Source organism: Dipodomys ordii, unplaced genomic scaffold, assembly GCF_000151885.1.
Source record: "Dipodomys ordii isolate 6190 unplaced genomic scaffold, Dord_2.0 Scaffold2, whole genome shotgun sequence".
Classification (NCBI taxonomy): domain Eukaryota; kingdom Metazoa; phylum Chordata; class Mammalia; order Rodentia; family Heteromyidae; genus Dipodomys; species Dipodomys ordii.
Window position 1 is genome coordinate 396,063 of NW_012267218.1, and position 14,074 is coordinate 410,136.

General features: G+C 46.0%; 1 protein-coding gene across 4 annotated transcripts in view; it reads left to right on the forward strand.

Moving 5' to 3' along the window:
• Positions 1-14,074, forward strand: part of Brf1 (BRF1, RNA polymerase III transcription initiation factor 90 kDa subunit) — a 48,317-nt gene that overhangs the window by 18,555 nt on the left and 15,688 nt on the right. For all 4 annotated transcript variants that reach the window (XM_013015830.1, XM_013015838.1, XM_013015817.1 and 1 more), the window contains 5 exons: positions 5,614-5,763; positions 8,297-8,390; positions 13,017-13,143; positions 13,817-13,856; positions 13,947-14,039. In XM_013015830.1, coding sequence (XP_012871284.1) covers positions 5,614-5,763; positions 8,297-8,390; positions 13,017-13,143; positions 13,817-13,856; positions 13,947-14,039 — 504 coding nt within the window. The remainder of the gene's footprint in view (positions 1-5,613; positions 5,764-8,296; positions 8,391-13,016; positions 13,144-13,816; positions 13,857-13,946; positions 14,040-14,074) is intronic.

Here is a 14,074-nt window from a genome sequence, read left to right on the forward strand (position 1 = left end):
CCAGAAAACCAGAAGTGGCGCTGCAGCTCAAGTGGTAGAGCGCTCGCCTTGAGCTGAAGAGCTGAGGGACAGCGCCCAGGCCCAGAGTTCAAGACCCAGGACCTACCAAAAAAAAAAAAAAAGTCTTAAGGACTTTCCTGGCCAGGCTGGCTTCTAAATGCGATTCTCAGATCTCAGCCTCCTTAGTACCTAGGATTACAGACGTGAGCCACCAGCGCCAGCTTCATTTCATTTTTGAGAAAGATTTGAGAGTCCTTTCTTACATTTTCATTCCCACCAGCAGTGTGCACCAGGTAGATTGATTTCTCCCTGAGAACACGTTAGAGCGCTTGCCTTGCATGCCTGAGGCCCTGGGTTCGATTCCTCAGCACATAAGCAAAAAGAAAAAAGCTGGAAGTGGCACTGTGGCTCAAGTGTAGAGCGCTTTACTTGAGCTGAAGAGCTGAGGGACAGCATCCAGACCCAGAGTTCAGGCCCCACGACCAGATCCCCCCCCCTCAAAAAAAAAAAAGCTTGGTGTTAATTGGTCTGCATGTGGAAATCTGATCTCCCCCACCCCACTTTACCCTTTCCTTTTCAGGAGAGATTCTACTCTATCCCATTTTGTCTTTTTGGCACCTTGTCAGAAATCATGTGACCTGAATGCAAGGGCTTATTTCCTTGTTCTTTGTTGCATTAGTCTGTATGTCTTTATGCTGTAGTGGTTAGTAAGTTTTACAGATTTATTCATAACTTTTAGAAGTCCTTTTGTCTACTTTAAATAATTTTATTTTCTATTTAACTGCTCCCTTCATTACTTTTATTGTTCCTTATTTATGAAAGGTGCTTAAGTATAGAAACTTATCCAAAGCATTGCTTTTAAAAATTTTCCAATAATGTTTGGAGGTAAGAAGATTGTTGTTTATTATTCTTCGTAATTTTATTCACTTGGGGGGCATCAAAGGCCTTGTTTTTTGAGCTTTCTCTTCTCAAGAGGTTTCTGAGAGTTCCTTTCTTCAATAAAACACAACCATTTTCATAACTCTTCCCCTCTTCCTACTTTGTAAGATAGAGAATTTAAAATCCATTTGCTATATTGAATCTTTAGTGATGTGTCCTAATTTCCCTTTATTCTTTCCTTTTTTCCTAATTCTCAAATATGAAAAAATTGTGTTAAAAGCACTCATCATTGTGATTTTGAAATTTCTATTTCTTGTGCTCCTTGCTTTGTGTATTCCAGCTCTATTACTATGTAACTACAAATTTGACTATTTTATCTTGGATATTACTGACATTTTCCTGCATATATACCGATCATTTTTATCCTTTTTGTCATCCCCTTGCCTATTAGTCATGTTAATTGGAGGTCTGTAGCTACCTTTTCAAACAGAGTCTGACTTGGTCACCCAAGTCATCCTTGAACTGTGGTCCTCCTGTTTCAACTCCCCGAATTCCTGGTTTGCAGGTATGTGTTACCAGGGGTGACACTTGTAAACAGTATTTCCTGTTCCTTTTTATTCAAAATAACATCATGTGCTTTATGTTTAAATTTGCAGTAATCTCACGTAGTTTTTATTTTTCTTCCCTAATTAAATTGTTGTGTTCCTCTCGTGCTTCACCCTACTTCCTGATTTATTTATCTTAAAATCTTTACCAGTACCGTTTTTTTAGACAGTCTTGTTATATTGCCCAGGCTGACTTTGAAACTCGTACATAGCTCAAACTGGCCTCAAACTCACAAGTTTGCCTGCTCTACCTCTGTAGTGCTGAGATTCCAGACAGAGGTCTATGCTGCCATTTGGTGCTGTGCATTAGACTCAGTGCCTCACACTCTCCCTTTTTTTTTTTTTTTGGTCGGTCGTGGGGCCTGAACTCTGGGCCTGGGTGCTGTCCCTCAGCTCTTGAGCTCAAGTAAAGTGCTCTACACTTGAGCCACAGAGCTACTTCCAGCTTTTTCTGCTTATGTGGTGCTGAGGAATAGAACCCAGGGCCTCATGCATGTGAGGCAAGCACTCTACCACTGAGCCACCTTCCCTATCCCAACAAGTATTTGTGTGTGTGTGTGTGTGTGTGTGTGTGTGTGTGTGTCTGTCTGTCTGTCTCTGTCTGTCTGTCTGTCATGGGGCCTGAACTCTGAGCTTGGGTACTGTCCCTCAGCTCTTCAGCTTAAGGCTAGTGCCCTATCACTAGAGCCATAGCACCATGTCCAGCTTTTTCTGCTTATGTGGTGCTGAGGAATCAAACCCAGGGCCTCATGCATGCAAGGCAAGCACTCCACCACTGAGTCACCTTCCCAGCCCCTCACTTGGTGTTTTGCTCAAGGTTGGCAGTCTGTCACTTGATCTACACCTCCACTTACAACGTTTTGCTGTTTAATTGGAAATAAAAGTTTCATGGACTTTTCTGCCTAGGCTGACTTCAAACGGCGGAGATCCTCAGATCTCAAGGCCTTCTGAGTAGCTAAGATTATAGGCATGAGCAACCAACTCTTGGCTTATATCCATCGTTCTATTGGTTGAGTTGGGGTACCACAGTCTTTACCTCGCAAGTAGCTAGGATTACAGGTGTCATCTACCATCCCTCTCACAATTTTCTATGTCAGCGGTTAGTGTCAAAGTCCCATGCAGATCAAAATAAGGTCTAGTTTTTTTGTTTTGTTGGTTGTAGTCTGGAACTCTGGGGTCTGGGCACTGTCCCGAAGCTCTTCAGCTCAAGGCTAGTGCTCTACCATTTGAGCCACAGTGCCACTTCTGGTTTTTTGGTGGTTAATTAGAGATAAAAGTCTCACAGACTTTCTTACCCCAGCTGGCTTTGAACCGAGATCCTCAGATTTCAGCCTCCTGAGTAGATAAGATTATAGGCGTGAGCTGCCAGCACCCAGCTAAGTTCTAATTTTGAAGGCTAATGTTTTATTATAAATAGAATAGCTGGGCTCCGGTGGCTCATACCTATAATCCTAGTTACTCAGGAGGCTGAGATCTGAGGATCAGGGTCAACTGACCACTAGAAAACCGGAATTGGTACTGTGGCTCAACTGGTAGAAAGCTAGTCTTGAGCTTAAAGAGCTCAGGAACAGTCACCCAGGCCCAGTGTTCAAGCCCCACAACAAAAAAGAAAAAGTAGTTCATAAGCCAGGTGCCAGTGGCTCATACCTGTAATCCTAGGGCTGGGAAGGTGGCTCAGTGATAGAGCACTTGCCTTGCATGCTTAAGGCCCTGGGTTCGATTCCTCAGCACCACATAAGAAAAAAGCCGGAAGTGGCGCTGTGGCTCAAGTGGTAGAGCGCTAGTCTTGAGCTGAAGAGCTGAGGGACAGCGCCCAGGCTCAGAGTTCAGGCCCACGACTGGACCCCCCCCCCAAAAAAAAAATACCTGTAATCCTAGCTACTTAGGAAACTAACATGAGGATTGAAGTTTGAAACCACCATGGGGTAAAAAAATCCTTGTGAGACTCTTATCTCCAACTAACTAAAAAACTGGAAGTGGCGCTGTGGCTCAGCGGTAGAGCACTAGCCTTGAGCACAAAGAGGCTCAGGGACAGCATTCAGTCCCTTAGTTCAAGCTCTACAATCTACATACATACATACATACATACAGTTCATAGACTTTCCTGCTCAGGCTGGCTTTGAACCTTAGCCTCCTAAATAGTTAGGATTATTGGAAGGAGCCACCAGCACCCTAGTGTGAGACTTGATTTCCAATTAATTATCCCCCGCACCTCCAAAAAATAAACAGAAGTAGAGCTATAGCTCAAGTGATAGAATGCCAGCCTTGAGTGAAAAAGCTAAAAAAAGAATGCCCAGGCCTGAGTTCAAGTCCTAGTACCTGCACAAAAAATAAATGAGTTAATAAATAAATGAATAAATAACATTGCTAGAAAGTAAAGATGTTAAAGGTTGTAATCCCACATTACCACATGGCTTCTCCATACTTTTGTCTAACTTGACTTCTCTCTCACTCTCTATCTCTGTCTTTCTCTGTATTGGAGTTTGATATCTTCTACATCTGAATTATGCCTCCAGTTCTCTTCTTCTTTCCTTTTCTCCCTCCCCTTTTTCTCCTCTTCCTTCTCCTCCTCTCCATTCCCTCCTTCCTTCCCTCCCTCCACTTCCCTTTTCTCCCTGCCCTGTCCTCCCTCTCTCCCTTCCCTTTCCTTCCCTTCCTCCCTCCCTTCCTTTATTCCTTTGTTGTTGGTGGTTGTTTATTGTCCCTGAGCTCTTTTGCTCAAGGTTGCTCAAGGCTAGTGCTCTACCACTTTGAGCCACATCGCCACTTCCAGTTTTCTGGGGGTTAATTGGAGATGAGTGTCTTTTGGACTTGTATTCCTGGGCTGGCTTGGAACCACAATCCTCAGATCTTAGTCTGCTGAGTAGCTAGAATTACAGGCGTGAGCCACCAGCACCCTTTCTTCCTTTTTGAAGCAGTGTTTGTTTTAGTCCAGGATAACCTGGGACTTCTTTTTTTTTTTTTTTTCGGTCCGGTCGTGGGCCTGAACTCTGGGCCTGGGCGCTGTCCCTCAGCTCTTCAGCTCAAGGCTAGCGATCTACCACTTGAGCCACAGTGCCACTTCCGGCTTTTTTCTTTTTGCTTATGTGGTGCTGAGGAATCGAACTCGGCCTCAGGCATGCAAGGCAAGCGCTCTACCACGGAGCCACCTTCCCAGCCCCAGCCTGGGACTTCTTGACTCAGGATCCTTCTGCCTTTGCCTCCTCGGTAGCTTGGATCACAGGCATGCAGCAGAGTGCTCTGTTTCCTTCTCTGGGTCTTTATTTGAGCTGAGAATTGAGCACTTAGGACTGTAGGAGCCACAGAGGGAGGTCAATTGGGAGTTAGGAGGGTTCTGGGTATCAGTGAGCCTCTGTGCTCTAGTCTCCACCTCCTTGCTATCTCAAGGTGAATTAACTGACTCCCCATACCTACAGGGCTTTCTGTTACTAGCCGTTGTTCTCCCTCATCTTTTCCCAGGGCCTGTCTGCTGCCCTGGCTCTCTTGACTGCCTCCTCTGAGTCTTAATGGACCACCTTTAGTGCTCTCTTGGACAATCTCTCTTGATGATCTCTGTCCCTATGTGTTGTTTCCTTCAGTGCATTTAAGACATTTTATTATAAACGGAATTCATCAAGTGACCTGGTTATTATTGCTGGCCCCAGTCATGACCTCTATAAAACCCTTGCTTTCCCAGTACATGACTGAGTGCCCGCTGCTTTAAGGAGCATTTGTGTGCATGTGTGCGCACATAAGCCTGTCCCTGGAAGCCCTGTCACTGCCCATCCAAGCACCTCTCAGCATGCGTGGGCTGACATAAGTCACCCAGTGAGTTCACAAGGTGGTTTGTATGCAGAGCCTATACCTGTCTGTTCTTAACCCCTCTAAACACTAAGGACAGGGTTGGGTTGCCTTCTCTGATGAAAGGCTGCTGGGTAGAAGTCCTTCTATAGTCCTCTGTGGGAGCAGCAGCTTCCCAGGTGCAGTGAGAACACTCCTCCAGCAGAAGGTCAGGGAGACCTGTGTATGTGGAGAGGTGGGAGAGGGTCACTCGTTCTGGGCAGTGTTGTGTGGGGTGTGTTTTATTGTCTGGTATAAACACACAGTCATGAATGTGTGTACACACACTGAGGTGATGTATCTGCTTTAGATCCATGCCTATACATCCCACGCTTTGCCCACCTGCTGGAGTTTGGAGAGAAGAACCATGAAGTGTCCATGACAGCCTTGAGGCTCCTGCAAAGGATGAAGAGAGACTGGATGCACACAGGCCGGCGTCCCTCCGGCCTCTGTGGCGCAGGTACGGTGGCCCTGGGCCTGCCCCTAGGAGGCAGTCACTGGCTGCATGTTTCTGTACTGTTCTTATTTTTCCTGATATTTCCCTGATGCTTTGATCTGGAAATCAAATCCAGGACCTGGACCATGGTGAACAACTCTGTATCACTAAGTTAAGCCATTCAGCCCTCTACCTGGACCCTGGAGCAGCCAAGCCCATGGGAGTTGTAGATTCTGTTTCCAGAGCAGACCTCACACTAAGAGCTGTCTTGTATGCCCAGGAGGGTCCTCGGCCCTTGAGGACTTGCATTACCCCTCCTGCTACCCTGCAGTGGTAGGTCCCACATAAGGAACAAGATCCTCAGAGGCTGAGGGGGACCAACTGGGAGCTCTAGCCTTGACCCCAGGTTGTCCACTTATGATGGATTACCTATGCTTAGTGTGGCGAGGGTGTGACCTCCGAGGCTTGAGTCCTGGGTAGAGATGCCACTGGGCCCAGCAGTGTGGTTGTTTGGTCACCACGATGAGGACCTTCAGACTGGCCACCACAGAGGAATGCTGTGCATTGCTCTGGATGGGACCCTGGCCCAGGGCTCCTGCCTATGAAAACCCCAGTGACAGCAAAGCCCTATTGCTCTTCTGGTACTATTTCTTCTCAATAGTGCCAGGTACCAGCTTCTACAGTCAGCCACAAGCAGGACTGATTCTAGCTGAATCCAGTTTTCACTTAAAACCTGCCATCCACATTTGTGCTACAGATTCCAGCCCCGTTTGGTTCTCAGTGGCCCTGGTAAACATGTTTTCACCAGTACCTGTGGCTTTGTGCCCTGGGCCACATCCTCAGAATCCTCAGCTTTTGTTGCAACCAGCGTTTCACAGACCAGTGACTTCTGAGGTAGCTTGTGTGCTTTGAAATGTTATATGGCGTTCTCAGACTTGCTATTTTAATTTTCCCTGTATTTCAAAGTAGAAGATAATGCTACCACAACCTAACAGTTGGGGAACATCTTTGCCTAGCAATTCCATACCACGCATCTGTCTCTTTAAGGATGGTGGGTACCATTCTATCCCTCTCCGCTCACTTGTAGGAGCTGCTGCAGCAGGCAGGTGTACCACTGCCCTGGTGGCAGACTCATCTTGCCCGGGCTCATCCCTCACCCTCCAGGATTTTAGCAGAATTGTTTTCTATGCCTGTAATCCTAGCTACTTATGAGGTAGAGATCAGTGGATCTCCGTTTGAGGCCAGTTTGAGCATAAAAATTTTTCAAGGCTCCATCTTTTTAAATTTTTAAAAAATCTTCAGTAGTTGTACGAAGAGGTTTCACTTCCACAAGTTAGATGATGAGTACAATGCATCCTGACAATGTCAATCTTTCCATTCTTCTCCCCCATCTCTCCCTATCCCATCTCTACCCTCAAGTTACATAGTTCAACTTTTATGCCATGTTTAATATTGTATAATGATTGCATTTGCTTACCTTTTCTCCTTCCTCTCCCCTCACAAAAAAACGTGTTTCAACTTCCTGGTATTCTTTTCATTAAATGAGTAGTTAGTTGTTCAGAAGAATTATACCATTGTACCTTTGGACTTCTTTCTGAAAAATTCCATCTGTGTCTGTGTATGTGTGTGCGCGCGCACGCCAGTTTTGAGGCTTGACCTCAGGGCCTGGGTCCTGTCTCTGGGCTCCTTTTGCTGAAGGCTAGCACTCTACTACTTGAGCCACAGCTGTACTTTCAGCTCTTTTGGTAATTAATTGGAGATAAGAGTCTCATAGGCTATCCTGCTTGGACTGGCTTCAAACCGTGATACTCAGGTCCCAGCAGCCTTCTGAATAACTAGGATTATAGGCATGAGCCACTGGCTCCCTGCTGAAGACACCATCTTTTTCTTTTTTTTTTTTTTGATTGTGGGGCCTGAACTCTGGGCCTCAGTTCTTCAGCTCAAGGCTAGTGCTCTACCACTTGAGCCACAGCACCACTTCCGGCTTTTTCTACTTATGTGGTGCTGAAGAATCAAACCCAGGGCCTCATGCATATAAGGCAAGCACTCTACCACTGAGCCACCTGTTCCCAGCCCTGAAGACTCCATTTTAACAGATGGCTGGACTAGGTGGTGAGCGGTTATCACAGTGATGGGAGAAGCACAGGTGGGAATCACAGTTCAGGCCAGCCAGAGGGAGGCATAAAGGGACCTATCTCAAAAACAACCAACCTGGGCTGGGAAGGTGGCTCAGTGGTAGAGTGCTTGCCTCGCATGTATGAGGCTCTGGGTTTGATTCCTCAGCACCACATAAACAGAAAAAGCCAGAAGTGGTGCTGTGGCTCAAGTGGTAGAGCACTAGCCTTGAGATGAAGAGCTGAGGGATAGTGCCCAGGCCCAGAGTTCAAGCCCCAGGACTGGCAACGAAACCCAAAAAAACAAAAAACCAACCCTGAAAGAAGCTGCTGGAGCGACTCAAATAATAGAGCTCCTGCCTAGCAAGCATAGTACCAGAAAGGGAAAACATTGTTTTCTTAGTTACCATTTGTGGTTCAGTTTTCCTTTTGCTCTTTTCTAGCACTTCTGGTTGCTGCCCGAATGCATGACTTCCGGAGAACTGTGAAAGAAGTCATCAGTGTGGTCAAAGTATGTGAATCCACGCTGCGGAAGAGGTGGGTGTGCTGGGCGTGGTGTGGGGGCCACCAGGGGAGGCTGCTTGTTGGCACTGCGGCTGCTCCCCGAGGACCAGCCTGACCTGCAGGGGCACTCAGCCTTCCTGCTCTAGTGTCTAAACTAAATCAGGGCAGAGCAATACGAGATATGTGCACCATGCCCCAACTCATCAACATTAGGGAACAGGCAGGAAGACTGCGCTGGCGTCCAGTGGATGCCTCCTTACCCATCAGTGCAGTCTTTGAGCCTGAGTGAGCTGTCTCCCTATGGGAAGCTAAGAGTCAGACAGGTGTCACTATGTCTGTTTGCCCAGTGGCATAGCCAGCTAGCCAGTTATGTGGCAGAGGCTTTGCACCCCTGCTTTGGCAGCAGTGTTGACAAGTTGTTCACAGCCTATCTGGAAAAACGCCCATGACATAAACAGGAGGCAGACCTGCTTGCAGACTGTAATCACTATTGCCTTTATCACAGATCTTGCCATCCCATGGCTGTGTTCGTCTGTTATAGCAGCTTTCCAGAAGCAGGAGGGAAATTATTTTGCTTTGAATATTTAGACTCCAATTATCTTTAAAAATTATTTCATTAAACATTTTGAAGACCATATACAATGGAAAGGAGTTGATAATCTTGTTAGCCAACACAGACATGTCTAATCTTTGCCCTGACTTAGGGCAGCTGGAGATTCTGGGGCCTCCTGTCTTACATCCGAACCCAGGGGGAGTTACAGTAATAAGATGAGAGTATTGTAGGCTTTTCTCCCAGCGACTTGAGCTTGTGACAGGATGGGTGGGGACTGAGAAGCTGTCAGAAGGAGACTGATGAGCCCATGGTTGTGGTTGGGTTACCTGAGCTGGCAATGCTTTAGGGAGGAGAAGCTTCCACCTGGCCTTGAGATACTGCGGCTGTGATACTATTGCAAAAGAATATTTGCTCATGGAGGTGAGACACCAAGAAAGTTTATTATAAAGCAAAGGAATGGAGAGATAAGTAGCATCTAACCCAGACATGGATGCTGGCATATCTGATCACAAGTGCCATGAGTGCTCTAATATCGTGTATTTAAGATGAAGGAGGAAAAAAAAAGCTCGGAGCTGGTGGCTCAAAGTGGTAGTCCTGGTATATTTAATTATTCTTGCTGTTACACTATTTTATCTATCAGATCCAGAGATTGAAAGATTAGACTGCTTTTAAAGCTTGAGTCCTTATGACATAGATGTCAGAGTATTCCTTTAAACCATGGTCTAGGAAATGATTTGGTACACCATAGGATAGATAAATATGCTTCTCATATGCTTTTTTTTGTTGGTCGTGGGACTTGAACTCTGGGCTTGGGTGCTATCCTTGCGCTCTTCAGCTCAAGGTGAGAGCTCTACCGCTTGAGCTACAGCACCATTTCCGGTTTTCGAGTAGTTTATTGGAGATGAGTTTCACCGACTTTCTTACTCAGGCTGGCTTTGAACTGTGATCCTCAGATCTCAGCCTCCTGAGTAGCTAGAATTACAGGTGTGAGCCACCGGCACGCACGCACATGTGCACGTGTGTGTGTGTGTGTGTGTCCTTTGAGCTTTTTTGCTCAAGGCTAGCACTCTGCCACTTGAGCTACAATTCCACATCTGGCTTTTTTGGTGCTTAATTGTTGATAAGAGTCACAGACTTTCTTGATTGTGCTGGCTTCAAAACACGATCCTCAGCTCTCAGCTTCTTGAGTAGCTTCGATTACATGTGTGAGTCACCAGTACCTGGCTTCTCTCATGTGCTTTTTGTCAGCTGCCCATAGCCATCTGCCTCTGTTAATAATATCCAAATGATCAAAGACCACAGTGTCAGACCTGAAACTCTGGAAAAACATTAGAACTTACAGGCACAGACAGGAACTTCTTGAACAGAGTCCCCGGAGCACAATGGAGAGGCAAGAGACTCAACAAGTGGGACTTACATTAAAATAAAAGGTTTCTGCATAGCTAAGGACATAGTTACTAAACTAGAAAGACAAACAGCCCAAGTGGGAAAAGATCTTCACCAGCAATACATCAGACATACCAGCAGTACATCAGACAAAACCTAATATCTAGTATATACAAAGAGCTAAAGAAACTGACTTCTCCCAAACCTACTACACCAATCACTAAGTGGGCAAGAGAACTAAGAAGAGACTTCTCAGAAGAAGAGGTTCAGAATGGCAAAGAGCCGGGAACTGGTGGCTCATGCCTGTAATCCTAGCTACTCAGGAGGCTGAGATCTGAGGATCGTGGTTCAAAGCCAGCCCGGGCAGGAGAGACTGTGAGACTCCTATCTCTAATAAGCCACCAGAAAACCGGAAGTGGCGCTGTAGCTCAAGTGGTAGAGTGCTCGCCTTGAGCTGAAGAGCTGAGGGACAGCGCCCAGGCCCAGAGTTCAAGCCCCACGACTGACAAAAAAAAAAAAAGAATGGCAAAGAAACACATGAAGAAATGCTCATCATCACTGGCCATAAAAGAAATGCAAATCAAACCAACTCTGAGATTCCATCTCACCCCAGTAAGATTGGCCAACATTTTGAATTCACACAACAAATGCTAGAGGGGATGTAGGAAAAAAGGAACCCAACCCCTCTGTACAGTATGTTCACAAATAAAAAATAAATAAATTAAAAGAAAAAGGAACCCTACTAGACTGCTGGTGGGAATGTAAATTAGTACAACCACTCTGGACAACAGTCTGGAGGTTCCTCAAAAAAACTAAACATAGGCCGGGCACTGGTGGTTCACGCCTGCCATTCTAGCTACTCAGGAGGCTGAGATCTGAGGATTGCGGTTCAAAACCAGCCGGGAAAGTCCTACCCAGGCTGGCTTTGAACTGCGATCCTCAGATCTCAGGCTCCTGGGTAGCTAGGATTATAGGCATGAGCCACCGGCGCCCGGCTGATAACTCTATTCTTTACCTTAAACATAGTATATTCACATGCACATCTGTGGAGGGAGGGCACAGAATCCCAGATAAAAGGATGAAGAATTGCAGCAGTGGAGTGCACTGGACATAGATGAAAGTGAACTGTGTACCTCGTGGGTGGAGAGGGGAGAGAGGTAATGGGAGAGAATGATGGAATAGATGACACTGTACAAAAGGAAATGTACTTACTACCTGATGCATGAATGGCAACCCTGTTGTGTATCACCTCTAAATAAAAACAAATTGGAAAAAAGTTAAAAAATAATAGTAAATTGAAATCAGCATCAAAATAATAATATCCATATGGCCCTTGACACCTGATTTAAACAAAGGCTGGGTTCTGCCAGGTGCTTACTTCAAGACAGGTATTCATTACATGGTATTTTCCTTTGCAAATTCTCTTTATTGTTATTACTGGGCTGGGAAGGTGGCTCCGTGGTAAAGTGCTCACCTTGTATGCCTGAGGCCCTGGGTTCGATTCCTCAGCACCACATAAGCAAAAAGAAAAAAGCCGGTAGTGGTGCTGTGGCTCAAGTGGTAGAGCGCTAGCCTTGAGCTGAAGAGCTGAGGAACAGCGCCCAGGCCCAGAGTTCAGGCCCCACGACCAGACCCCCCCACCAAAAAAAGAAAGAAATTGTTATTACTAAGTAGTTGTATTAAGGGGTTGCAGGTTATAAGTACAGTGCTTCTTGACAATGTCACTTTTTCCTTCACTCCCTCATTTTTCCCCTTGCAAATATTCTTAGTGCACCAAAGAGTCATTTTTTCCTAAAGTTTTTCCCAGGATGTTTGTTTTTAAGATACCTTGATCCACTGGACACCAGTGTTGACACCTATAATCCTAACTACTCGAGGCTGATTCTGAGGATTGCAGCTCTCCTGCCCAGGCAGGAGAGCCCATGAGACTCCTATCTCTAATTAACCCCCAAAAAATCCAGAAGTGGAGCTGTGGCTCAAGTGGTAGAGCACTAGCCCTGAGCAAAAGAAAAAAAAAACAAAACACCTCAAGGACAGTGCTCAGGCCTTGAGTTCAAGCCCCAGGTCCGGCAAGAGAGAGACAGAGACAGACAGAGAGAGCTGTTCTTTCTTCCCTTTTATTCTTTTTACTAGAATGTTGCAGCTTATTGAAAGGGTGTCAGGTGTGAAGTAAAATAGTACTTGTGTGCTCGTAATCAAACCATTCAGTAGTTTTTGTTAATCCAGTATTTATGTCTGAGTTTATGGCTGCTGTTTTCCATACTTCACTTCCTGTGGCCTTCCTGCCTCAGTGTGACCAGGGTCTATGAGAGAACCTGCTTGCAGACACAGCTTTAGTTAAGTGTTAGGCTGGGCAGGGTGGTTTGTCCCTCTAATCCTCACTACCTAGGAGGCAGAGATTGAGAGGATTGCCGTCCAAAGCCCTCCGAGACAAAAAGTTTTAGTAATATCTCAAGAAATAAGTTGGGCCTGGTGGTATGTGACTGTGATCCTACCTATCCTGGAGACAAAGGGTAGGAGGGTCATGGTCTGAGGTTGGTCCTGGCAAAAACTGAGACTTAAATCTGAAAAATAACTAAAGTAAATAAAGGCTCTGGGTATGTTTCAAGTTGGTAAGAGTACCTGGTTAGCAAGCACAAGGTATAGAGTTCAACTCCAGGACTGCTAAAAAAAATTTTTTTTAAGTTTTCATGGCATTGAACCTTACTTACCTGTTTTAGGCTCACAGAATTTGAGGATACGCCCACCAGTCAGCTGACCATTGATGAGTTTATGAAGATTGATTTGGAAGAGGAATGTGATCCACCGTCGTACACAGCTGGACAAAGGAAGCTGCGCATGAAGCAGGTGGCACCAATCTGGGCCTCTTACTGCACCCCTCCCACCAGCACTCGGGTTTCTAAGAGCATTTGAGGTCTAACATTTTGAGTCTGTTGTTCCCAAAAAATGGCTTAGCAACCTAGGGCAAACTTCATCTGTGTCCTGGCATAGGCTGTGTTCTCAGACCTTGGAATGAGGAGGTCGCAGAGGCATGCTGAGTGTTGAAACCCTCCCAGCCCCATTCATGTTGGGGCTGCTGCCAGGTTCCCACGCCCAGCTCACTGAGCCCATCCCAGAGCTAGGCTTTATTTCAAAGCTAGAATGTAGAGTGAGCTCCACAAATAATGTGTGGTTTAGAAAATACCACAAGTGAGTGCTTCGTCACCCGAGGCAGCTGCTACTGTGGCTGTATCGCCTTTGTGTTTTTGTCATTGGGTTCATGGGCCTTCTTGCGTGCCATTGCTATTTCCAGTGAGGAGGACAGAGGTAGGCTTTGGCCGCCTAGTAGAGGACTCTTGCTTCTGGATTCTCAAAGTGAGCTACCTCTCTCTAGAGCCAGTGTGATGTTACTTGTAAGAGGGTCCAGGTCGCTTTACTTCCATTTCCTCCAGTGAAGCACATATCCCATGACACCCATGGCCTGATGGACACTGAACCCCGCAGACATTGAACTCACCAAGTGTCCTCTCTTTTCTTTCAGCTTGAACAAGTCCTGTCCAAAAAACTGGAGGAAGTTGAAGGTAACCAACCGGAATTCCCATACAAATGCTTCTGTTTGCTTAGGAAAATTGGCTTGCACTTACCTTTTGCTTTTAACTGGGTTACTTCAGGTGAAATATCCAGTTACCAGGATGCCATTGAGATTGAACTAGAAAACAGCCGGCCAAGGCCAAAGGGAGCCCTTGCCAACTTGTCGAAGGATGGTGAGTACTCCCTGCCTTCCTGGGCACGCATGACT